Genomic DNA, 25,834 nt, shown 5'->3' with positions numbered 1-25,834 from the left:
CGTCCCACGTTTCCGCGCGTCTAAGCGCATTGATCTATCATAATATAGTTCCCTCAGTGTACGGGGCAAAATGAAGACAGAGAAAGACTGTTCGAGCTGACTCTGAAGAAGACAGAAATCTACGGGAGACGAGAGATGTGATGCGATCCCTCGCGCTAATAAACAAACTCACGTGTGTGTTGTATCAGTCCACACGGGGGAGTGCGGACTTCCACCTGCGTTCTCAAATCGCCGAAAAATTGTCCATTTCGCCTTTAATACCCGATAAATACATTTTATAATTGTTTTTTACAAAAGTTTTTACACAACTTTACAACTACTTCAAATCAATGTGTGGGCTATTTGGATTTTATTATTAGTTATTGGCCACACCAGCAGGACAAATATTGAATATCTGATTCAGTTGAAGTAATAAAGGTAAATTGGAGCTATATGTGTCTTATTAAATATATATTTGGTAGAAAATATAAGGACATATATAAATGCATTACTGGAGGCACTTACTCAATTGTTTTTCATCTACTAGAGCTGCAATGTTTAATCGACTAATCATGAGTAGTCGGCTATAATAGATAATCGTTGTATTTTGATCATCATTATCTGGACAATACAGACACTGAAACCTTTTTATAACAAAGACAATATTAAAAAAAAGAATCATTTATTTCTTATTTTCAACAATAATACGCTTTATTCGTAAATATTTTCTATCTAGAAGCCTTTAGTCACCATATATCAACAACTATTCAATTAGAAATGTATGAATAAAATCTCAATGTACAATAGAAGTAGCCGGTTGTCTAGTCAACTACTAAAATAATCGCTATCATCGAGTAGCGCTATCATCTACTCACCAAAGATGTTGTGGTTCAGTCTCAGATACAGTTTATTGAGGTTTTATTCGTTTTTAAACTCCCAAAAGAAGTTAGTTGCTTGTCTTAGGAGTTTAAAAACCGATAAACCTCAAAATAGTACCAGCTAAGCCATTGCTCTTTGGAGAAACGCTCAATATTTCTCCTCTCAAGTCTGTGTTGAAAGGCTCCCTCCGGATAGCAAGGAAATTATGCATTCAGAAAACATGTCGCTCCCAGTCACAATCACATCTACTGTACACCTCTGTCTGCGCCAGCGCTAATTAATGCTTACATGTGTCTTTTTGCTTTGTGGCAGCTGTCTCGCCATCCGTCAACAGCTACAACGAGACCCTGAGCACGCTTCGATACGCCGCTCATGCCAGGAACATTGTCAACAAGCCGCGCGTAAATGAGGTCAGTGACAGTTTTCGGGGTGTGCCAGGATTTTTAATATTTTTATCTATTTTTTATTTCTTTTCCCCCTCCCAGTCTCTTGATGTACAATTTGTGTGCAGGATGCTAATGTTCGACTGATCAGAGAGCTGAGGGAGGAGATTGACAGACTGAAGAGCATGCTGCTTAGCTTTGAAATGGTATCACAACTTTTTAATATTATATACTGCTTTGAATGGATTCCCCCTGATGGGTTTGTTGAAACGCAACTTCCCCGTTTTCACTGTCTCGCAGTGCTTTTTGTGAATAACTGCAGGGAGGCTCATATTTTATTGTAAAATGTGACTTTTTTCCCCCCGCAACTTTTGATGTGTTTTGTTTTTGATTGACAGCAGCGCAATCCCAGTCCATCCCTGAGTGATGAGAGAGAGGGAAGTCTGTCTGACATTGTGCTGCAGAACGAACTAAAGGTAACAGTAGGTCAACGGAGACGCTTAGATCTTTGGTACGAGCTGACAGTGAAAAAAATATAGGTCAACAGGCATGAGAATATCCACTTCAGTTTCAATCTTTACTTTGTGAATTGTTGTCAACATTTGTACAACTAAACCTTTGTACAAAGAATAGATAACAAACTCGTATTTCCAATCAGAAAAGGAAAAACATTTAAAGATTGAATCATTCACACGCTACAAACGCAATTGTCAAAATGTTCTCAGCTTTGCCATGACACTGAAATCAATACAATCACAACAGAGCTGATGTTGCACAGAAAAATGAAGTTGTATCGGTCGTAGTGTCGCAAAACGAATCAATAAATTTGATAATTAAAGTGTAGATGTAAGATGTAATGCATTTTCTTAACTTTAGATCAAATTGAACTTGTACAGATTGACAGAACTGGAGATAAAATTACAATTACAGCTTTATCCCTGTATTTCCTTCAGGTGGAGCAGCTCACTAAAGATTGGTCAGAGAGCTGGAGAGACAAACAGGAGCTGATGGAGCAGTACAGTGTGGACATAAACAGAGACCAGGCCGGCTTTTTCATAAACTCACAGCTGCCGCATCTAGTGACCCTCGATACCGACGTCCTCAGCACCGGAGTGGTCTTCTATCATCTCAGGGTAAGAAGTAACATGTTATTTGCACACAACCATTACATCCCCAGCCAAGTCCATCCCAGCAAATGCAAGCAATTAAGGACTTACTCTCTTTATTGTCTCTTAAGGAGACAAGGAGGTGACACTACCAGGCCACAACCTCGAGAAATAATGACTGATACAATAAAACAATAAAGATTGTGTTTTTACAATATAAACACTCGTAAACACACTAAATAAACCTGAAATGGCAGTAATGATGAGTGTTTAATACTATAAAGGCCATTAATGTTTAGTGCCAGTGTCATTTAAATAGGCTTTCTCAGACTGTGACATTTGTTAGTGCATGAAGCCATGATCTGGCACAACACAGACGCATGGCTCTGTAAGGATTGTGATCCTCAGCTCCCTCTGCTCCCAGCTCCCTCTGCTCTCAGCTCCCTCTGTTCTCAGCTCCCTCTGCTCTCAGAGGGAGCTGAGAGCAGAGGGAGCTCTCAGCTCCCTTTACTCACAGCTCCCTCTGCTCTCACAGCTCCCTCTGCTCTCTCAGCTCCCTCTGCTCTCAGCTCCCTCTGCTCTTAGCTCCCTCTGCTCTCAGCTCCTTCTGCTATCAGCTCCTTCTGCTCTCAGCTCCTTCTGCTCTCAGCTCCCTCTCAGCTCCCTGCTCCCTCTGCTCTCAGCTCCCTCTTCTCTCAGCTCCCTCTGCTCTCAGCTCCCTCTGCTCTCAGCTCCCTCTGCTCTCAGCTCCCTCTGCTCTCAGCTCCCTCTGCTCTCAGCTCCCTCTGCTCTCAGCTCCTTCTGCTCTCAGCTCCCTCTCAGCTCCCTGCTCCCTCTGCTCTCAGCTCCCTCTTCTCTCAGCTCCCTCTGCTCTCAGCTCCCTCTTCTCTCAGCTCCCTCTGCTCTCAGCTCCCTCTGCTCTCAGCTCCCTCTGCTCTCAGCTCCCTCTGCTCTCAGCTCCCTCTGCTCTCAGCTCCCTCTGCTCTCAGGTCCCTCTGCTCTCAGCTCCCTCTGCTCTCAGCTCCCTCTGCTCTCAGCTCCCTCTGCTCTCAGCTCCCTCTGCATCTCTCCTATATTCCTCTGGGCTCCCTCTCCTCCCCTCATCTGCACAGACAGTGGGAGGCTCAAACCCCTATGTGCAGTGGGACAGCGGAGATCTGACACTTTATGAATAACTCGGTGAAGAGGCGTTTCATGGAGAGGGAACGCACTTGCATTACTTCTGTGGTTCACTTCCACTGCTCGTTCGCATCACAGACTGACTGCTTTCAGCGCGGTGCTGACTTGTATTGTTGCATGCATGATTCATGCTGCGCTCATTCACATGTCCCACAAAAAGCGCACTGAATAAAAGTGGAAAGGAGGCGATATATACATGCACACGTAACATGATAACACTTTGAAATAGCCAGTCTAAACTCATGGACTTGGAAGGGGAAGGAGTAGAAGCACAGAGGGGCGAGAATGGAGGAAAGAAATTGCATCTCCATGACGATTGGCAGGTGGCAGACCCAGAATTATCCCTAGTGCACCTCGAATCACTCATTTACAAGGTTGACAGTCATTTTGAAGTTCCAAACACGATACCAATCATAACCATGAAAAACGCTTTTTGCTATTCATTGTCATGCTTTATCTGACTGGTTGAGTATGTTTTTCAATTTTAGTTAATCAGTCTATAATTATGTGCATACTTCATATCAAACCCAGGCTCAGATGAATAGTTTTGTCATAATAAATAGTAAATTAAATTGTGACTGGCATTTGTGTGTCTGTGCAATTGCTCTACTTTCTTTTTGTCTCTCTTGTTGCTGTTTTTGTCAGCTGTCTGGACTAAACCTAAATCTTCTTATCTACCAGATCCTTCTCCTTCCTCCTCCATCACTTCTGTGTTTCTCTGTTTTCTGCTGCGAAAACTCTTGAGAAAAGGTGCGTTTCAATTCGATTTTTCCGCATTTCTCACCCTACTTTCCAACTGTCCTGTCATTTTCCCCATCTCTGCTCCAATGCTTCAATGCACAAAGCCTGGTTGGATAAGATACTGTTAGTTCTGAGTCTAAGACCCACCCAAGGGAGCTAAGGGTGTCCTGGATTTGACAATGACAAGCGCACCCTAAGGCCTGACAATTACACTGCTACTGCTTGTGAAGAGGGGAGCCACCTGGGAGAGCAGTGGTCCTGACATTGCACAGAAGAAGATAATATTAGCAAGTCAACACATGGAGCTCAACAGTGGCTGCACACTTCTGGGTCCCATTCATTTTCCCCATAGACTTTTCAGACATGATGAAGGTTCATCAGAACTCAATCATATTTATTCAAAAATACATTCTTCAAAATCTGGCAAAATACATGCATAACGTTGTGGTTTATATAGTAATCGTATAATATAATTTAAATGTGCACACTGTAACTTTTCTGGTGGGTAGCCCACCCCCTGCTTGTCTCAATGATGCTCTTTCTTTGCATCATGTTCCGAAATATTTTATCGCGTATTTTGGCTGCAACAAAACAGTAATTTCTGTTCTGAACATTTATCTCAATATATAATACAAAGTACAGTGTATTTATATAGCACCTTTCCACCTTCAAGTTATCTGTTTATAGCCAGAGACACAGCAGGTGCGTCTGGGGGAGTCAGGGTCAACCCTCAGAAAACTGCAGAAATCATAAGTGATTTCCTGTTTTCTGTTTAATTTTAGATATACTATTTTAGCAGGTCACTGCCCACTGGAGGTCACTGTGAGCTCATTTGGCTGTGAGTCCACACTTTGTAGCTTGACACCAGCAGAACAAGGCTGTGGCTGTCACTGCTCGCTGCCTGCGTTCCATAGTAAAGAGAAAACAGAAAAAGGAGTGGTGACACATCGGAGAAGTGACAGGGAAAGAGGAGAGTAAAGTTTGTGCTGGTCTACACAGAGAGAATAAAGTTAAGCATCAGTGATCAATACAAAAACCATTGACTACCACAGTATTGCATCTTACTCACAGCCAGCTGGATCCGCAGATCAAAGACACGCACTTGTGGTGAATGATGTGAATAAAAAGTCAGATGCCCACTCCTTGCAGTGCTCATGCTGTTCATGTACGCATGGACGGCTGCAGGTCACGTAAACAAACTTGGCTGAGGCTGAGCCAATGTTTTGGAAATCCCTTCACAATTCGCGAGCTACTCAAAATCAAGCCGCGAGCTACCTATAATTTGGAGAACCCTGCTTTATACTGTTGTATGAAAGATTACACTGTAAGTTTCTGTTATTTTGTTTAATTTTGTTTATAAATGTGCCCTTCTTTTTCAAGTTGATAGAAAAAATGAATGACAAATCTAATTCTGTAACCAGATGTGTCTGCCCACTGTTGATGACAGAAGTAAAATAAACTTAAACTAATACAGTTTAATATTGAGTGGCGCTCATAGCAATATCGAAAAAATCTTGGGTAGAACATCATCATTGCGTTGTATTGATTGCAGTAGTGATGTTGTGACTCAAAATATATAATGCATACTGGCTTTAATAACCATATTTACATTATCAGTACTACTCTTCTCTTGCAGGAGGGAATAACCCGCGTGGGCGCACAGGACCAGTTTGGAGTAGCTGACATAGGTAAGCCCACATTCATTCATCCATCTAATATTCTTATACAAACATTACAGTATACATGAATATAATGTATGCAAATCTGAAAAGCCTCTTAAGGCACACATATTACAGCTGAGCACATATAATGCAAACTGACAGATTCAAATTAATCATGCTGCATTAAATATAGATTATATAGAGGAGAAAATCATGTATGCTGAACATCTCTGAAAAAGTGAAAAATCAATTAGAAAAATGCATATTAAAAGTTTTTGTGCGGTCAGATCTAAAATATAGACGTCACATATTAGTACTAATACTCAAGTAGAATTCAAGAAAGTAATGATCGAACACAGTTACTTTATCAATCTGCTCTTATTTCATTAAATAAACCACTCTTAACTAACACAATTACAAGCTCTTCATTTGCTTCTGTTTCTAATATTCTGACCACTTGACTAACTACAAATAGTCTTTTATATTATTTTTATTATTATTACAATACTACTTGTTGTACTAGTGTCTTACTACAACTATTATTACTACAACTACTTCATAATTCTACATATCCAGTTTCCCTGTACAACAGTAAATTCTTTTTTTATGCCATTCTGTACTGTATTCTGTAGTAACTTTGTCTAAACAAAAGGTATTTAGATATTTCAGGAAAAACAGAGACTTTGCAATGTATGGTACATAAGTAACTTTCAAGGAAATGCATCCTGCATCTGTCCAGTTTTATCGCTTAGTTTGTATCCTGTAGTTTTGCCGGCCGATACAAGCTGCGAGATTGAAAACCACAGAGGTGTGGTGACTCTGCGACCGCTCCCCGGCTGTGCGGTTCTACTGAACGACAGGGAGGTCACCGAGCCCTGCAGACTGGCTCAAGGTCAGACCAAATCCCTACAAATGACTCCAGAAATACTCTCTATAACACTACACAGAGGTTATTTGAGTTGGTTTTGGTTTTTGATTTGGGTTTGACTGTAAGATGGTTTGGGATTTTTCTACCTGAAACAATGTTGTATTTTGCATGTGAAGCTGAATCATGATCATTTGTGACATGTTCAACTTGGATAATGTGGATGGCATCCACATTAGAATAATCCTCCATCAAGTTACCTATTGTTCGCTGCTCCTGACAGGTTGCGTCTTCATAAATTGAAGAATGGGTCAAAAGCATAAAAAATACCCATTTATTACCCTGAACAATAAAGTATACCTTAAAATTAAACAGAAAACATTCAAAGTCTATATAATGACTCAATATTGTAATTTGTGTGCTTGTAGGTTTGTCTAGTTGTTATAAGGAAATAACCTTATCCCGATTTGCATATTGTTTAAAAACAATGCTGATTGTTAACTAAAAAATAACTGAAATTGAGCCCATACCTCCACACCCTACAGTACACATTCTGCATTTGAATTGTATTTCACAGCTTGCTCGACATTTGCAAAAGTTGATAGTGTCAAGTGTGTCCAAGTCTATCATTGACCCATATTTTCCATATGGGTCAATGCTTTTCTATCACACTAAACAGACTCCTCAATGTTGCGCACAGATGCACATGTACGCTTAGGTTACAATCACACTTGCACACACACTGCAGCAAAACTGGGACTAAGCCCGGAACAAATCCTGGACTAGAGCAGAACTAAATCAGGACTAGAATTGTAATGTAAGAGTGAACTGGGCTCAAACCAGGACAGCACTTGCACACGCCACATCAATACTGGGACTTTCACAACTAAACTAGACTCGACCAGGGCCAGGACTAGCACTGCATCAATCCAAGTCTACAAAGTCAAACCTGGACCAACAGTTGCACACACTCAAATTGGAAGTTAATTTGCAACTATACAGGACAGGACAAAACCATCTCTACACCAGAACTAAACTGGGACCAAATCAGGACGGCACTTGCACACACACCACAGCAAAATAGACACTAAACCTGGACTAAACCAGGACTAGACCAGGAGTAGAACAAGACTAAAGCATTACAAGACCTGCACACACCACAGAACTGAACACTGACCAGATCAGGGCAAGACCTGGAGCAAACCGTGTCCATAAATCAGGACTAAGCATGGATCAAGTCACTTCAAGACAGCTTTAGTTACAGAACAGCCCTCAGCTCTTTGTCCTCAGCTCACTCGGTGCACAGTTAGACGTGTGTACAGCTTGTGAAGTGACTCCTGTGTGTGTGTGTGTGTGTGTGTGTGTTTGTCTCTAGGGGCCGTGATCACCTTGGGAGGAGTGCATAAGTTACGCTTCAACCACCCAGCCGAGGCAGCCCTCCTCCGGGAGCGCAGACGGGTAGGTGCTGCTTGGATGGAAATGGAAATTATGCACTTGGCAAAGATGATGGCAACACAGATAACAACAGATGCACTCCTCAGACCCGGCAACATGCACATTTGAATACAAAAGTTGTCTGCATATTTGTGAATCTTGGTTGTGAATTGCAAATTTGATTAACACTGCAGCCACAAGAACATAATTTACATCAACTCCAATTTGAGTGATTTAGTGATATTTTAAGATTGGTAAACCCAACTTTTGAATCTTAATGTGTTTATGTTAGTTATTTTAATATATAAAAATCTATTTGAATATTAAGGCAGGTAAAATAGGTATCAGTACAAATGCATTGTGTGACTTGCTGGTGAAAGGTTTGCCACCTGCTTGTCTCCATGGGGATGTTGTTGCTTTACATGGAATCTTACTCCATATTAAACAAACCTTAAAAACATGCATTCTTTCATGCATTTGGCATCACTTGCTATTCTTCATAGATATAGATACTGTAAGTGTAATGCCATTCTGTGGAACATTCCTCCATCAAAAAAGTTAAATGGGCAAAGCAAAGCAAATTTATTTTGTAGAGCACAATTGGTACATGAAATAATTCGAAGTGCTCTATATAACAGGAAAATATGCATTCAAATCACGATACAAACAGATACAGACATAAATAATAACTTCAAGAGAAAAGAGTGCAGATCCTTTCAGTCACAGACACAGATACACAGAACTGCTTTAGTCTGTATTTGAGCTTTGTACAATTAGAGCGCTGCCTCACATCTTCAGGAAGAATACTGCACCATTAACCTTTTGATGTGAAGACTATCAACACTAATGCTTCTGTCTGTGTTTCCAGATGAGTGAAAACAGCATGTCCTGCTCTTACACTGATCTTTGCAACATGGACTCAGAAGACAGGTAATTCAGTTGTTTTATTATTTATCTACAGTGTTACAAGTGTTACATTTATATTTTAACTCAAGTAAACACTAGTAGTGATAATGAAGTACATACAACAGTGATTGCTAGTAGTGGTTTTGTTTAGTAAATAGATTTTTGATTTCACTAAGCAGTGAAAGCATTAAAATGTACTATATAGATTTTCATTTTGTACAACCTTTACATTGTGAGATAGTTGATAGCTTCAAATACGAAATAGTAAAAAGTGTTTATTTCAACTTTCAGCTGACACCTATTTTATTTTTCTTTGTATCTGTGATCCCGTTTCCCACGACAATTACAGTATGTCTAAAAATAATCCCCATTGAATAACCGGACTTGCGTTTCCTGGTTACCTTTAGGACGCTGAAACCTAAATCCAGTCAACACCGGTAGCTGCCTTTTTAGTTTTAGAGAGCAACACTTTTTTCCCACACACTCTTCACATTTGAGACATCAGATCTTAGACGTCATTCTTTCTTACATTGGGCGTTTCATCTTGGTACATTTTCTTTTTAAGTGTCAAAGTCTTGAAGGCGGAGGGGCAGCGGGATGCGACTGCCTCCCCCGGCGAGGAGCACAGTGCCAGGCAGAAGGTGGAGGAGCAGCAGCGTCTGGTGGAGAATTTGAGACGAGAGATTCAGAGCGAGCAGAGACGAGCCGACAGAGACCTGGAGAGGGAGCAGGCACACCTACGACTGCAGCACAACGACAGTATGTACTACTTTTCAGACAGACTGAACTTTCTAGCCTCACCTGTGTCTGGAGTGGAGGAATAGTGGGTTTGTGTAGTGAACTCTCGGGGTTTACAACTTAAAGGTGTGACTTTTCTGGTGGAGGGTCTGGCACCATAACGATACCATAAATCAGGATAATTGAGTGCTGCAGTGTCGTGAGTTTGAATCCCGACTGACCATTTACTGTATGTCCTCCCTTCTCTCATCCCACTTTCACGTTCACCTGTCCTGACCAATAAAGCCTACGGGCAAAAAAATCTTGACAACTGCAAAAATCTTGTTTCTAAATGTACAATATAAATTAAAGTTGTATAATTTATGAGTTATATATATTCATTATTCAACCCTCTAAAGCTGAAATGTTTTATTTACAAATAAAAAAATAAAAGATACACACAATAAATATTGAGCCCTAAAATATTGTTCCAACTATTATCTATGGAACAATAAGTCGAAGTTAGTAGTTATTGTGACAGGCAAAGGGTCCTCCACCTGCTTCTCTCCATCGATGTTATAACTTTGCCTGGATTAAACCAATCAAAACATGCATTCTTACTGTGAATAGACCCACTTTTCCACAGATCTGACTTGTAACTTAGCCTAGTGGAGCCACCTTCTTGAGATAGATACACTTCAAAGAGACAAAGCAAAAAATGAAAATATGCAATTATTATTATTATTATTATTAATACAAAATATTAGATCAACCAATATTATTTTAACTTAATTCTTGAGAAAAGCTAGCGCAATGGCTTCTGCTATTTTTTCTATGACTTTTTAGTCATTTTGAGTGTGTTTAGTTATGAAAAAATAAAATAAAAAGTATAGTTCACATGGAAGTGCAGTACATTAAGAAGTATCTGTCTGACCCCTATCATTCTACCTATATTTCTGGTATGATTAAGTCTCAATCAAATACAGCAATTTGTATATAATTTAAAAATCATCTTAAAAGGTCTACATATGTACTCTCACACACATCTCGTAGATTAAGAAAGCAGTGCGAAAATGACACTTAATTTAAATTGTGTGTCCAAAATTGTAAACTAAACCACACCATGTATTTATTATCATCCCTTGTCATGCACTAAAACCTCAAATACGCATATTGATCTTTCTCAATATGCGTATTTGCTGTATTTGAAAGCACATATATCCCCACAAAGCTTACTTGTGCCTTGTCTCCACAGTCCAGCAGTGGATCTTGTCAGAGCAGCAGCGCCTGACGAGAACTACTCAGGAACTCGCTGTACAAACAGACCTCAGCCTCGGCCCTGTCCTGGAGCGAGTGACAAGCCAGATATTTACAGACGAGAGCGGCCTTCCAAACAGCACTCCATCACAAGTCACCAGAGCTAGAAAGAAAACCGTCCAGGAGGAGTTACTGAAACAATATGCCCTGCGCCGCACGGAAGGCCGAATAAGAAGAAAAAGACTGCACTGGCAGCTGGAGAGGATTGGACGAAAGCGCTTGTTCTTGGAGGCCAAACGGGAGTTGCAGCGTCTGGAAAAGGCCCTCCCACCAGGATCGGACAGTCCAGGGTCGCCTGTAATGGGGTCCCCTTCAAAACAGACGGAGGGGGACTTTGGCTCCAGACGACATTCATTTTCAGTGGATCTTCTGTCCCGACTTTATCCTCAGAACACGCCCATCTTTAAGTAAGTGCAGAGTGGTAGCGGCGTCAGTTTAGCTTCGTCTGGGTCAAGTTTGGTCAAAATCTCAACTCAATGGGTGATGTAATTGAGCTGGACTAATCAATTAATAAAATAATGATTAGTTACATCCCTAATGGGGAGCTGGCACGAAATAATATGATAAGTCTTGGTGGTGGTTTTTGAATATTTATGATAAAATGGGCATCAGTAGCTTTCCTTGACTGTAAGATTTGCAGATTCCAGCTCTAGACAGTCATCGTGTCCTTAGGCAAGACACTTCATGTACGAATGTGGCGTGTGGAGGAGTCATTTATGGCACAGATGGTCGTAGATATTGGCAATTATGGCAATAATATCTAATCAATTGCAATATTGTTATTATTATTTATTTATTTGGCAAAATCAAATATGGAACAAATAACTTTCACTTACGACTTTGCTTCATATGCCAATTCCTTTCTTTATCGAAACATAAAGTGTGCCTTAAAAGATTATTGAAAAATACTAATGTAACTCATTCACATTTAAACCAGAAAAGGGACGCAAAAAATGACTTATGAGCCTGATATAGTGACACAAACATTACTTGCACCTCTTTCTTCTAAATGGAGTCATGTGATAACAGTCTCGTGATCATGTTTTAGTGGAAGGTCTGCTATGTTGATTAAGTTGATTCTAAATGTTTCTTCCTGCGTATGTTTAAACAGGCACATCCTGAAGAGAAACCGCTCGACCGACCTTAGCACCAACTCTTCTTCAAACCCCATCGACAACAGCGGCTGGGTGTCAGATGAGTGTCTTCCACGAGAGAGGACTCAGAGCTGCTCAGCTGTCTTCCCGAGAGAAAATAAATTTAGCCCGGGCCGAGGCAACTCCACGGGAAACATCAGGCAAAGTCCCATACAAGAGTCGAGCGCATCGCCTCCTCCATCTTTAGATCGTCCAGAAAGAAAACCGCTACTACCAAATAGAGACTTGACTTTTAAGAACAGGCCAAATAAAAAACTGCCAGCCATTCTTAAGTCGCCATCGGAAACGGTTGTCAAAGCAATGAGCAAAGAAAACGCACAACCATCAACCAACAAACTAGCAACTCAAACCAAAAGTGATGTGAGTGTTGTGATGCCGTCTTACCAACAAGACAATGGAGTCGGAAGAATCGAGCACGCTTTTTCTGGAGCGCGCTTGAAATCTGCCCTGTCAAAAATGTTCAAAAAACCTCCTTTAGGTGCAACGAGAAGCAATAAAAAACAATTAGGAAGATCGGCTGGGAGATTTCAATGGAGACGACGACGAGAGAAGGATTTGAAAATGAAACAAAAATGCACCATTAAAACAGCTTTTTCATATGAGGACTTGGACCAAAGGACAGCGGTTGCAGATGTTAAGCAAAGGCATTGGCATAGTACAGAAAATATGAACAAAACTCTGAAATGGGTGGAGAAGCAGCACGGGTTGTGTGGATGGGAGGAAGAGCAGAGTGAGGAGGAGGGTGACAGTGAAAGTATTTTTTCTCTTGATTCTTTGTCTTCAGCCTATGCTATGGCTTTGGCAGAGCAATTAAGACACGAAGAAGACGCTCACAGTGATACAAGTGACGATAGTGAAATGTCTAAGGACTCTTTGGTTATAGAGTCGAAGAATATGTTTGCGCCGTCTTACCGATTGGTCCCAGATGATTTTAATTTGTCTGCAGTGTTCAATAAAACCGTAACAGGTTTGAAAGCTCAGGTGACACCAGCAGTAGCATATTCGAGTCAACAAGGAGGTCAAAAGACAAAGCAAAATGTTGAAACTTGTCAAAAAATGAAGCAAATGTTTGTAGCAGAAAATGCCAAAACCCAAAACGCGACTCACAAAACGGCTGGAGAAATCAGTATGACTTCTACTAACAGTCCACGGTCTGTAAGCAGAGAACAGGAAAATCAACTTGCTCTCACGGATGCTTGGTCTTCCACCGAGGCCGGGGATAGTCCCAGGATCCCCAGAAATTCTGTATGTTTCCAAAAAAGAATGACGTTCGGCGGAGTAGACGGGAACAGCACTGACAGCACAGTAAGCATGAGCTCTAATAGTGGCTCGACAAACTCTAGCACTGACGTTGAGATTGTAGGAGACAAAAGCACCAAAATGGCTGAATTCATTGTTTTTAATTGTTGTAATGTGGACCAAACTGGGCAGTCAGACGTCAGGGTAAAACCTTCCGAAATCTGTGACAACAATTCACAAGCTGCTGCCTCAGTGTGTCAAGTGTCAAAAGCCAAATCGCTTAAAGTTGAAAACGCAAAACAAAAACCGGTGACAGCTGACATTACAGAAGCGACTCACACTTGTCAAACCATGTCAGGAAGCCACGGGCAAATATTGAACACTGTTACAGCAACTCTCTTTAAACGCTGTGACAATGAGGAGCTGTGCGGTGAAGACAACCATCCAGAAATGTGTAAAGATCGATTTGAAAGCGCCAAAGACTCATCTCATATATGTCAACTTGAATCAAATAAAAACCAAACCAAAGACGTCGAGCCGGTGTCTGGACCACAACAGGAGCTCGTGAAATGGACTTGTAAAAATGCCAGAAAGAGGAACAATGTCGGAGAAGATTTAACGGGAAGTTTGAAAATTCCCAAAAGGAGCAACAGAGAAAACGTGGAAACAAATTGTACTGCACCTGCGCTTGGTTCTCTTAGTAATCACAAAACTGGGGACTTTAAAGACACAGGAATTGCTGAAGATATGGGACAAAGTGCTATGATTTCTCTACAACTGTGTGATACTTCTGAATACAAGCATAATAGTGATGATGGTCAAACTGTTGAGGAAACTAGCGCTTCTGTGCGGAAAACAAAACGAAAAACAGCATCAGTAAAGGAAGTTGAGCCCAAGAGTGAAATAAAAACATCCTTTCAAAATAAAAATCATACTTGTCAATCAGAGGCGATATGTAGCGCAATCGACCTGAGGATTTCTGAAGTGGTGAATGAGCACATTAACTCATCGATGGCAGGCCAAAGTGGGGACAAAAAGAGCAAAAGTTTGGATACATTGTCAGCGTTCACGTGTGATTTTGATTGTAGTGGTGCAATTCATCAGTGCAGGCGAACAGAGAGAAATTATTTAAATGCTGCAAGTAAAAGTACAGAATATGCACCGGAATCACCTGAATTGACATCAAATGATGGTCTGTTTGGAAAATCACAGAATGCTATTATTTTGAAATTGTCCACTCGTAATATTGATGATTCTAGTAAAACTACAGAGGAAAGTCAACCCGCTACTGCAAAAATGTCAAGTGCAGCAACTGAAATGTGCACAGATGTTGAATTTCAAAGGGCACAGAAACATGACAAATCTTATTTCAATCAAAGGCATTGCAATAAATCTCGTATGCATGTCTCTGATCGTCTCTGCACTGGAGTTAGTTCAGAAGTAAAGTCTGACTGCACTGAAGCTAAAGATGTGACAATAGAAGCAGAATTCACAAGCTGCCAATCACATGAATCAACTTCGCCTTCAAGGATGATTCAACAATTTCAAAACATTTCTCACATTTGCACCGACGCAAAATCGCTCCCAAACGATCAGCGCGTTTTCACTGCTGACAGTGGATCAGTTGGCAAACTCCTTTGTGAAAAAACGGTGGTGGAAAAATGCCCAGAAGTGAGAAATGATTTGGGTCAAAGTGGCAGGGCTCATTTGAATAACAAAACCCTGCCAAAATCGTGCCAATGCCAAACTTGTCCCAGTTTAATTTTGAAAAAAGCAGCTGAACAATGTGCGGCGCAGTCCCCACAAAGAAAAACAAATGATTCACAAAATGGACAAAACAGTGTGTCTTTTGTTTTCACTGATCAACAGGCTAATGCTCTTTTATTGTCCAAAAAAGTGAAATCCAAAAGAATTCGAAGATCTACCAGGCGATCGTATTCAACATCGTCCTCTGACTCCTCTGTTAAATCTTCAGATGATGAAGATGGCAAAAGAAACAGCATGAATGAAACCAGACTTGACTGCAAAAAGAGTGACAAGGCTATATTTAAAACCCTTTCCCCTGATTTCCAAACGAAAGCCAAGCCTAACTGCATTCAGACGAGACTTTCGCTGTCACCCAAAGCCGCGCAACTAAAGTCAATTCAAAATCGCAATTGTGATCAACATCGTACTTTGGATTCACCGATGCATTTTGCCTCGAGCGACATCAATCCATTCGTTCACCAATGGCAGGACGATGAAACAAACGACAACTATAAAACGGCTCCATTTGGGAGTGCGGCCAATCTATCGTGCAAATCTCCGCTTTTAAACAGCGCCGAGAAACGCATGACCAGATGCCTCAGCGTGGACAACGGTTTGAACGGGCAAAACTCGCCATTCAATTCGCATCTCAGCACGTACGCCACCAACAAGGGACTGTCCAGCACGCTAAGCAGTGTGGAAGACTGTAGACAGCAGCAGCAGCCCGGCGGAGATATTCACACACATTTGGCCAGTCTTAAAATCAACACCACTTCTTCTAGTAAAAATGGCCCGAGTGGAAATAACTCCAGTCATGATGAAATAGTGTTTGTTTATTCCTCTGAACAGGAGTCCCAAGCAAGAACTAAATCCCAAAGACGTCGGACTTGTGAGCACAGCACTCAAACTGACAAACAAGCAAATTCGGATAGCAATAACAACAGCCTTAAGAGGAAGAGTAGACACCAGAGGAGCTACACAGACGGACCGGCGATGCAGCGAAGCAAAATAAATATTAAAGATTCATCAACTTGGGCCAGCATGGAGATTATGTCCGCGCACATCACCAAACTGATCGACAGCACCTCGGACTTGTTGGGGGACGTACAGGGGATGAGAAGTGGTGAACTTCGCAAGTCAAATTCGAGTAAAAGCGTAAATCTGTCCAGCGTTAGTAACGGGTCAATCGAGTCCAACGATACGAGAGACGGCGGTACGCAAACGGCCGTCAGCGTCGCAATCCAAACGGAAAGCGGAAATGAAAAATCCCATTCGCAAGTCAACGTGACTGTCAAAGTGATCGGCCCGGAGGTGATCACAGTATCGCCCGACGATAGCGTAGTTTGTGTGGTGAAAAGCGTAGATGACAAAGCGTCAGATGTGTCTAGAATAGAGATCAATGTGGCTGGAGTAGAAAGATCCAAATCTCAAATGGACAAGCGCGGACCTGTCCCGACCTCCGCTATCGAAGCGACAAGCGCTGAATGTCAACAGCGTGAGAAATGGTCTCTTTCTAAAGGCTCAAAGCCGCTGAGTCCACCCGAGGCACCGTGCTACAAAAGGGGCAAAAGCGCTGCAGGAAAAACGGCGCCAAATCAGAGCTGTTCTCCAAAGTGTGACCTACCCTGCGGCTCAAAGCAAAAGGCCACTTACGTAGACCGTGCATTATCTCCCATTCTCACAGTGGGAACGCGATTATCAGCAAAGCACAAAGAAGTGTCCGCAGCGAGATACCGGGACAGAAATACAAGCGATAATAAGAATGTGGAGTCAATAAAGATGACGTTGTGCGATACACGCCACTGTGAGCGGTCTTCAAATACAACGTGCGAGTCACTTGACAATGAAACGCCTTCAAATTTGTCAAATAAAGGTCCAATTTCCACTTGGGATGGAGGTTCAGACAGCGACTGGGGACACGACTCTGACCATAGGGTTGAGAAATTGCGACCGAGCTCTTCTGTAAAGACTCATACAAGAAAAACTACTGATGCAATGCAAATGAAACCCGTGCAGAACTATTTATCTGCTATTGGAATACCTTGTAATGTACAGAGTCAGCTGTCAAAAAGCCAAAATGAACTGACCTCGTATGACGATTCTGATGTGAATTTTTACAATGGGCAGTCAATTGACAAAACGGAACAAGATTCGATGTCTCTCGCCCCAAGTGAGTGCAGCACCGACGTCCTTGTCAATATTGAACCTTTGAGAGTTGTTTCCCAACTTCAGGACGTCCCGAGACGCCCCGAAGACTTGCCCGTGCACAATAAGTTCAAAAACTGGTCCGGTATCAACCACCGTCCTTCAAAAAGCTCGAAATTCCCCAACAAGACAGACGTAAAGGATTCAGAAAAGAGCAGAACTTGCAGAGACATTGATCGGTACGTGACCAATTCACAGTCTGTTCAAAGCGATAGAAAATTGAGAGAGATCCACAGATTGCGACAGGAGAGAGAAGAGGTGATGGCTACAGTGAGTTTGAGCATGAACACTGCTCCTCTCACTGTGGAGTTGGCAGAGGCTAAGCTACATTATGGCCTGGGACAAACGGACACGATGCTGAAGATGTTGTCGCCGAGGTCTGGAGAGGGGAAGACTGAGCCGACGCCCGCGGCAGCCATCGAACAACAGCTGGATAATCGGTAAGAACGTGGGTTAAATATCTGTATACCGTTTTTTTCGCACTAAAAGGTGAACTTAAAAAACTACAGTGCGCCCTATAATCCATTCATTGAATTCTGGTTGTGCTGACTGACCTCGAATCGATTTTGTGTGGTACACGTTGTTTTGCTTAATGCGCCTTATAGTACGGTGCGCCTTATATATGAAAAAAGACAAAAAATAGACCATTCATTGACAAGTGTGCCTTATAATCCAGTGCGCCTTATAGTGCGTAATATACGGTAAATTTAGTGCATTGATTTGAGCACATTTAGCTTTCATAGCTGGGAATCGCAGGGTCCCTCACGATTCGATACACGATGACTCATGATGAAGATAATATCACAATCGTGTCACTATTTTTTAAGAACCAATTGCATTTTAACTAGCAACAACAAGTAAGATAAGATAAGATATTCCTTTATTGTCCCACATGGGGAAATTTCATTGGTGCAACGCAGGTAGATACAGAGGTAGATACAGAAGAAAAGAACAGATCACTTATAGGAAGTCTGAAAAACACTTTCAGTAGAAGATCTCCTATAAATAAATAAAAACTCCCATAGACAAATGAATAAATAAATACATAAATACCATTGCATGTGATCACGACAGTAATTGCACATGAATATGTGTCACGACAGCACATAGATTGCACATGAATTTCACAGTAATTGCACATATGACAGAATTGCACATGGTTAGGTCAGTATTGCGAGTGTTCAGTACTAACAGTTTTTGTTATAAAGTCTGACAGCAGCAGGAAGGAAAGACCTACGGAACCTTTCCCTCACACATCGAGGGTGGATCAGTCTCTCACTGAAGCTGCTCTCCAGAGCGGAGAGAGTGTCCTGCAGGGGGCGACACTCATGGTCCAGCATAGATGTGAATCTAGCCAGGACCCTCCTGTCCCCCACCTACTGCACCGAGTCCAGAGCACAGCCCAGGACGGAGCTGGACTTCTTGATGACTCTGTCCAGCTTCCTCCTCTCCCTCTCTGTGATGCTGCTGCTCCAGCAGGCCACACCGTACAGGAGCTGATGCCACCACAGAGTCGTAGGAGGTCTTCAGGAGTGGCCCTGTCACTCCAAAAGATATATAGCTGTCACAAAATTATTTTATAAAATATACCATAAATTACCATACTCATAGTGATGTATTCATAGAGCAGCCCACGATATCGATATTCACCTAATTTAGTATCACGATATTTCGATATATTAGCATACCCTTTGTGTAAATATGGTTGGTATCAGAAAAGAAAGCAGTATGTGTTAATTCATTAATTTGGTCAAAACTAAATGAACACAATGTAAACAAATGTATTCCAAAAATGTGTTTCTCGTTCAAACAAATATTTTTCCAGGCTATGTATGTTAATCAAGTTTTAATTCCAAGCAAAATTTATATGTCCCAGATATGTGCAATTTTTGGAACTGCAACAAATAAAATGCCCTATTTTTTATATGAAGTCATTGCATTTATTGAAAAACGTAATTTACTCTTACATTTTAAAAAAAAGATTTTTTGGCCCGCATGCTTTATTAGACAGGACAGATGAGTGAGAAATGGGGATGAGAGAGAAGGGACATGCAGTAAATTGTCAGATAGATTTTCTCACCATTAATGATGCAGCACTTATATTAATTATGATATACGGCTGTTACAAATGATGTCTCAACATATTTTATGTCATTCCACAGACACCGTAAAAGCATCGAGGGTCTGACGCATGAGAGGGAGGAGCATCTCCAAGGTTACCGCCGCACTCGCAGTTTGAGTCCCAGTAAAACCCTTGCATCGCCCCTTCAGAGTCCAGACTGTCCCAGCTCCAAATCCTCCTCTGCCCCGAGCAAACACCACCTGCAACAGCTCCGCCTAGAGGTCACCCACAGCACCAGGTCAATCAAGCATTAAACACACACGAAACATCTACTATATACTTATTTCAATGCTGTATTTTATTTGATACATACACCATTTTCATTACATCTCAAGTACTGTCCCATTAATGATTTTACTTTATAAATACCATCGGGACTGGACAACATCCAGAACCAGGTCAAAAATGGAATTGAAATGGGTGTAAACCATTTGCGAACTAGAACAAGTAAAGCAGGATAAAACTATGCATAATATTGTATCTAATAATAGTTTTAGAAAAAGACAAAAATTATTTAACTTGTCTTCCCGTATTTCTATTTATGATATGGGATTTCTTCTCCTTTGCCCGAAGAGAGTTTTGTGGCTGTTTGACTTGCTGTGCCAAAGTTTCTTCCCATTCGTTCCAATTTTCTTTGCAGTTCTTTTCCCATTTAAACATTCTTTGTTTGAATTTGTCTGTACCAGCACCCCTGACCCAGGCCCAGAGGAGACTCGGTGCCCCACTGACATCGAGCAGCTGCTGCGGGACTACAGCCGAGCGCGGGACGAGGCGCGGTCAGAGATCGCTAAAGCCCGAGAGCGTTTGAGAGAGAGGACGGAGCAGGAGAAGAGGAGGATACAGCAGCAGGCTCTGTCCCACGACTGCAAGGTCCGTCTGGGATACGGGCTACGGGATGAATCGCAATCACATTTAATTATAAGTATTGCAAGCGGAAAACCTGCCAATCCTGAAGTTTAGACCTCTATATAAACATGGTCTGAAATGCATAGAGTTAATGGCTCTTGATCCAAACAAAGCAAACTATAATCTATTCGCAATTGTCATACATGTTTGTTTGTTTGTTTGTTTGTTTGTGTGTTTGTTTTCTGAAATTGTTGTTCACTGGTCAGTTTCTTTCATCTGATAGGTTGTTTACTTCTTTAAAAATGAGTTGACTACCGGTAATCATGGTTAATTAAGGACAGATTCAAATATGTTTTAAATGTGTTCCACAAACTGGTGAGATGCTGGGTTGACCTGTTGAACCTCACTTGGCAACATACTGTAATTTTGTTCTTGTGTAAGTGGTCAATAAGTGGTAAAACTTAAAACCTAAAGGACAGGCATCTAGTATAAACAGAAAAAAGATACTTGCCAAATATAATCATGTCATAACCTCCATACAAAATGCATATAGGCTCTAAAAACTGTATGAATCATCAATCATCATCAGTACAAACAGAGATACACATCAAGCTTGAAAAAATGTACAAATACAGGTATTCAGAAAGCAATTTCATGTTGTGTCTAATGTGAAGCAAACATGATAGTTCCCACTGTTTAAGTGTTGGAAATACTGACGTGTATTTGTATGACAGGACGACCTGAGGCATCGGACCAGAGTCAGCAACAGCACATTATGCACCGAGTCCAGTCTGAGTCTTTCCTCTGGACCCACCTCCGGCTACAACAGCGGCAACACTCTCCTCCAGCTCAGCAACGCATCAATACACGCACAGGTTAGTCAACAGATATATACCGGTAATTCAAACTGGTTCTACTTGGAATTTAATATTCTACGAGAAACAGAATTGGTTTTCATGGTTTATTTTGTAATATTTTCAGATGAATATGTCCCAGGACGGAGACCAGAGGATCAGGGCACTTCCACCAGTGTGTGCCCCCCAAAGTGTGAAGAACCAACGAGTCTGCCTCTCTGCACAAGGTAAAATATAATAATAATGTATATATCCATTCATTTCATTTAATCTGTAGGACACAAGTGTGGACAAGTAGGGCAGTGTATTTTTTTCTTCTTCTTTTTTTAAGACTTTCTGGTCCGTAGGCTTTATTGACTGGAAAGTACAGCGTGAAATGGGGGTGAGAGGAGAAGGGAGGACATGCAGTAAATTGTTCGAGTCGGGAATCAAACTCCCAACACTGGTGACCTGTTGTGGCCGAACAACTCTTTTTTTTTTTCCCATTTCTGGCTCTGTGTTTTTGCTTATCTTGTATTTTGTGTAAATATCTAAATTCAAGTTGTTTTTAAAATAATTATTTATTATCTACTTGAACATTAAATTGAAATATTTCTGGTATTTAATTTCAGATTTTTGGTATTTTGCGATCAAATTTAAATCAATGTAACACCTGCAACAAGCTAATCCATGAATCACAAATCACCAGTATTTTAAATTTCTTTTGATTTCTTGTTTTCCATATTGTCCTCTATCCTATACTGTGTCCACACCATTTTTTAAAACTACGATTTGAATTGAATATGATTTGAATTGATAGCTGAGCACTGCTTTAGGTCTGTACCCGGGCTGTTCCAAATCCCAGAGACAGACATGCACCAAATCCTCCTTGTATTTCTCACCACTGGGAGCTCCTCATCTTTTAGTAAATAACTTTTGAATATTGCTTGGTAAGCTGTTCCTATTGTGCACTGCTCAACTTAACCAAGTCCTGCAGTTATAAAGTGCTGGATTGCAAAAGCTAAATATTGGCGTAATCAAGATAACCTACGTTTTTAGCAAAAAGTTGAGAGGATGTAGTACACTTTTATAATTATTACCCCAAACCTCAATGCCAAATGTCAGGTAAAGCAGAACTAACCAACAAATTGATTACTGAAATAATTGTCTAATTTAGTATTAAAATACATTGTTAAAACCATGAGTCCTGAGAAAACTCAGCTCAGACTTTACCTAGTGATTTACCTAGTGAATAAGGGATCATCTAAAAATGGGTTGAAGCTGAAAAGACTTAATATTTTTCATCTCTCTCTGGACCCCCTCCCCCCCTCAAAAGACTTAAAAAAAAAAAATCTGGCTTCACATAAAATTGTACGCGTTGATAAAACGATAGTAGCTTGATAGACCCTGCTCACCTCTAGTGAACATCCCTGAACATCCTTTGGTAAGTTTATGTGTAGAAGTTATGAACTCTCCAAATAATGTCACCTGTCGCACATGTTTGTTTACTCGATCCACATGGTCCACGGGCCCTGGGGGCCCTACGGCACACCCCATTCAACCCAAACTGTGAGATGACCACATTGAGATAGTCTCAAGAGGATGAGAGAGTGAGAAACTAATGTTTCTTGTCAAAACCTGTAATTGTCAATTGCCTGAGTTTAGACCTTAGACATGTCAGAATGACAGAAGCAAAACACGTGCTTTCGTCTCAGTGAGAATCTCACGTCTTCTGTGATTGGCCAAAAACCTCATGCGGGTTTGTTTTGGTCCTTCTTCCGGTCAGTGCGTAGCACGTTACGCGAGCCAAATCTCTTGATCCTTTTCTGCGCCGCGTCTTGCCGCAAAAAAACTTTTCCAACTTTTCTGCACCAGCCGCGTTGGCGACGGCGACACCTGCCGCTCGTGCGGGCCACGGCACGCTGTGCTTGCCCGTACGCACCCGGCGTGCTCCGCGCCCTAATGGCCTAATGCTCGTTGCTGATAGTTTTTTAGCATTTCAAGACAATTACTGCCACAACGATGTATTGAAGCTTCAAAGCCCCCCAGACGAAAAATATTAAGTTTTTTCAGCTTCAACCCATTTTGAGATGATCCCTAATCACTAGGTAAATCAATCACCAAAACTATTGGTAGTTCCAGCCCTATAAAGAATGAACTACTGTAAATATAGGATATAAAAGTAACATTTAGGTACCACTTTGAAATAAGGTTTCTCAGTAATTACACTGCATTAGTATTGTTTTACAATCACCATTTAGGCATTTTCTAGCATTTATCACTCATGGTTTATTCACCCACAGTTTGTGGTTTTTGGCTTGTAAGATTCATAAAGTACTATAAACCATCTACAAATGCTAGTAACTGTCAAAGTGCTTACAAATGCTTATAAATTAAAACTAAGGAATTTTATTTTAAAAGCATTGTCTTAAATACTGAGTCTGATAATGTTATGATATGCTTTATTGTCCCTGTAGTAAAACGTGTTATCTACATTTGACCCATCCAATAATGTTAATAATCTGGCTGTTCTCTTAAAATGCATTTATTTGGACCGCTGTGCCTTTAGACGTTCGCCGTGACCTTCCCGCGTTCGGATTTGAGCCCATCATGACATCGTCGCCCTCGGTCCAATCTTTCACACGACATCGAGCTGCATCTTTCGGCTCCTCGTCTTCCATCTCCACCAACAACTATCAGGACATCACCTCGTCTCTTCACGGCCGAGCTCTCGCTGAGGTTTGTCGACCGCAGATAACCGCTTATCTGATCCAAACACCACGGCGCATCAGAATATATATACCACACACCTACATGTCATACATATCACTTTCTGACACACACTTCCATATATGTGCAAAAACATGTCAAGGTCAAAGATTAAAAGGCCAAAAGGATCACTGTAAAGTCGAACGCTTAAGTCATTCTGTATCATTTTTTACAAAGACACTTGGGCACGATGGGATTTTTTTGCAAGTTTATTCATTGCCATTGTTTTGTATTGTTTATTAGAATTATAATCAATCAATTTAACACATTTGTACAATTCTAAATACTGTGTTTCCCATGGATATTGTTCAGTCTATGGTGGCTTAATACATATTTATATCTCATACAATTTGTGTAGTATAAAAGTCCCTTAAGATTTTGTTTTGCCAATCTATAGTCCAGCTTGGTTTTTTTACCATGGGAAAGAATATAAAATAATATACTATCGTTGTCTCTTCTATTCATGGCAAATACTGCTAAATAATTGTGAATTATGGTTAGATAAATATACCGGGTACATAAAATAAACTTGAGTGTAAAGATGATTTATCCCTGATCTGGGCACAATGCAAAGTAGTTTAGTCCCTTGGTTGTAGTTTATTCTTTCCTGATATTTTGTGCACGGACATATTAAATATGTATGTATTTTGTCTCTGTCTTATTATTTTATATTGTACCGTGTATTATTTTTCCTCACAGGTGCGACTTGCCTCTGCAGGGGATCTCGGTAACTTGCTGACTGGAAAGGCCACTGCAGGCTGGAGGTTAGTTTATTCATCCACCTCAAAGCTATTCATTTCCATATTTTTCTAACACTGACATCACAAACGTATTCTTTCTTTTTATTTTTAGCTACGAAGGAGAGGAGGGAGGTGTCCGCGCGTACTACAAGCCCTCCTCCAGCCCGTCCGCGCACAGTTTTATGGGGGCAGCCGACTTGAACAGACCCCTGGACAGACTCTGGACTGCGATAAACCAGTCGTCCAAAGGCCACATGTTTAACCAGTCGGTCCGTTCTGTGTGGACTCGACCACTAGATGACAGCACTCAGCTGGGTGAGTCCTGTGCTATGCCGGCACTTATCCTTACATTTAAGTGCTGTACGTTTACTGCGGTCTTGTCTCCTGTGAGTAAAAAGTAAAGCATTTTTGTCGTAGTTGCAAATCTATTTACGTTTTTTACAAAGCATTTTTGGCATTCACCTCATACGATGCACCTACACATTAGCCAAGTGTGGAGCTGCAGAACAAAGTCATTCATCACGGAGCAGTCACACCTGCTCCGTGCTGTACTTTTTCTGTTTACCCTCCGCCTGGTAACGCTCCTTTACCACTTTCCCTCTTTATAACTACTTGATCACAACAATAACGTCCTGACGTCAAGTCCTGTGACATAAGACAGTGATTCTCAAAGATTTTATTCACTTTAAATTCAGTCCAAACCAAAATTTAACCAGGTTTGAACTTGGTCTCTAACCAAGTACTAAATGTGGTCTTAATCAGGACTAAACCAGAGATAAACTATAACTATATGGGACCAATCTAGGACTTAACAAGGACTGAAGCAAGACTAAGACAGGAAGACAAGCTACATTCATAGAAATCAATTTAAACTGAATTACTTTAGAGGCAAAGTCATCTCATTACTGTTGGATAGACTTTTTACAAGCAACAAACAACAAATAAAATGTTGATCTGATAAATAAAATGATCTACAATATTCAATTAGAGTTTCTACTTACTTCCTGATTTAC

General features: G+C 41.1%; 1 protein-coding gene across 1 annotated transcript in view; it reads left to right on the top strand.

Annotated features, from left to right (window-relative positions):
* Positions 1–25,834, top strand: part of stard9 (StAR-related lipid transfer (START) domain containing 9) — a 63,165-nt gene that overhangs the window by 32,835 nt on the left and 4,496 nt on the right. The window contains exons 12-29 of the mRNA XM_072458203.1: positions 1,171–1,268; positions 1,370–1,447; positions 1,640–1,717; positions 2,195–2,374; positions 5,904–5,955; positions 6,695–6,820; positions 8,169–8,251; positions 9,096–9,157; positions 9,699–9,892; positions 11,106–11,574; positions 12,279–17,951; positions 19,674–19,871; positions 20,320–20,503; positions 21,214–21,354; positions 21,461–21,560; positions 23,882–24,051; positions 24,781–24,845; positions 24,934–25,136. Of these exons, the coding sequence (XP_072314304.1) occupies positions 1,171–1,268; positions 1,370–1,447; positions 1,640–1,717; positions 2,195–2,374; positions 5,904–5,955; positions 6,695–6,820; positions 8,169–8,251; positions 9,096–9,157; positions 9,699–9,892; positions 11,106–11,574; positions 12,279–17,951; positions 19,674–19,871; positions 20,320–20,503; positions 21,214–21,354; positions 21,461–21,560; positions 23,882–24,051; positions 24,781–24,845; positions 24,934–25,136 (8,154 nt within the window). The remainder of the gene's footprint in view (positions 1–1,170; positions 1,269–1,369; positions 1,448–1,639; positions 1,718–2,194; positions 2,375–5,903; positions 5,956–6,694; positions 6,821–8,168; positions 8,252–9,095; positions 9,158–9,698; positions 9,893–11,105; positions 11,575–12,278; positions 17,952–19,673; positions 19,872–20,319; positions 20,504–21,213; positions 21,355–21,460; positions 21,561–23,881; positions 24,052–24,780; positions 24,846–24,933; positions 25,137–25,834) is intronic.

This window comes from Eucyclogobius newberryi, unplaced genomic scaffold (assembly GCF_026437365.1).
Source record: "Eucyclogobius newberryi isolate DKJ021-1_F unplaced genomic scaffold, fEucNew1.0.hap1 SCAF_21, whole genome shotgun sequence".
Taxonomy (NCBI): domain Eukaryota; kingdom Metazoa; phylum Chordata; class Actinopteri; order Gobiiformes; family Gobiidae; genus Eucyclogobius; species Eucyclogobius newberryi.
The sequence above is the reverse complement of the archived record's forward strand: the minus strand, read 5'-3'. Positions and strand labels throughout refer to the sequence as shown.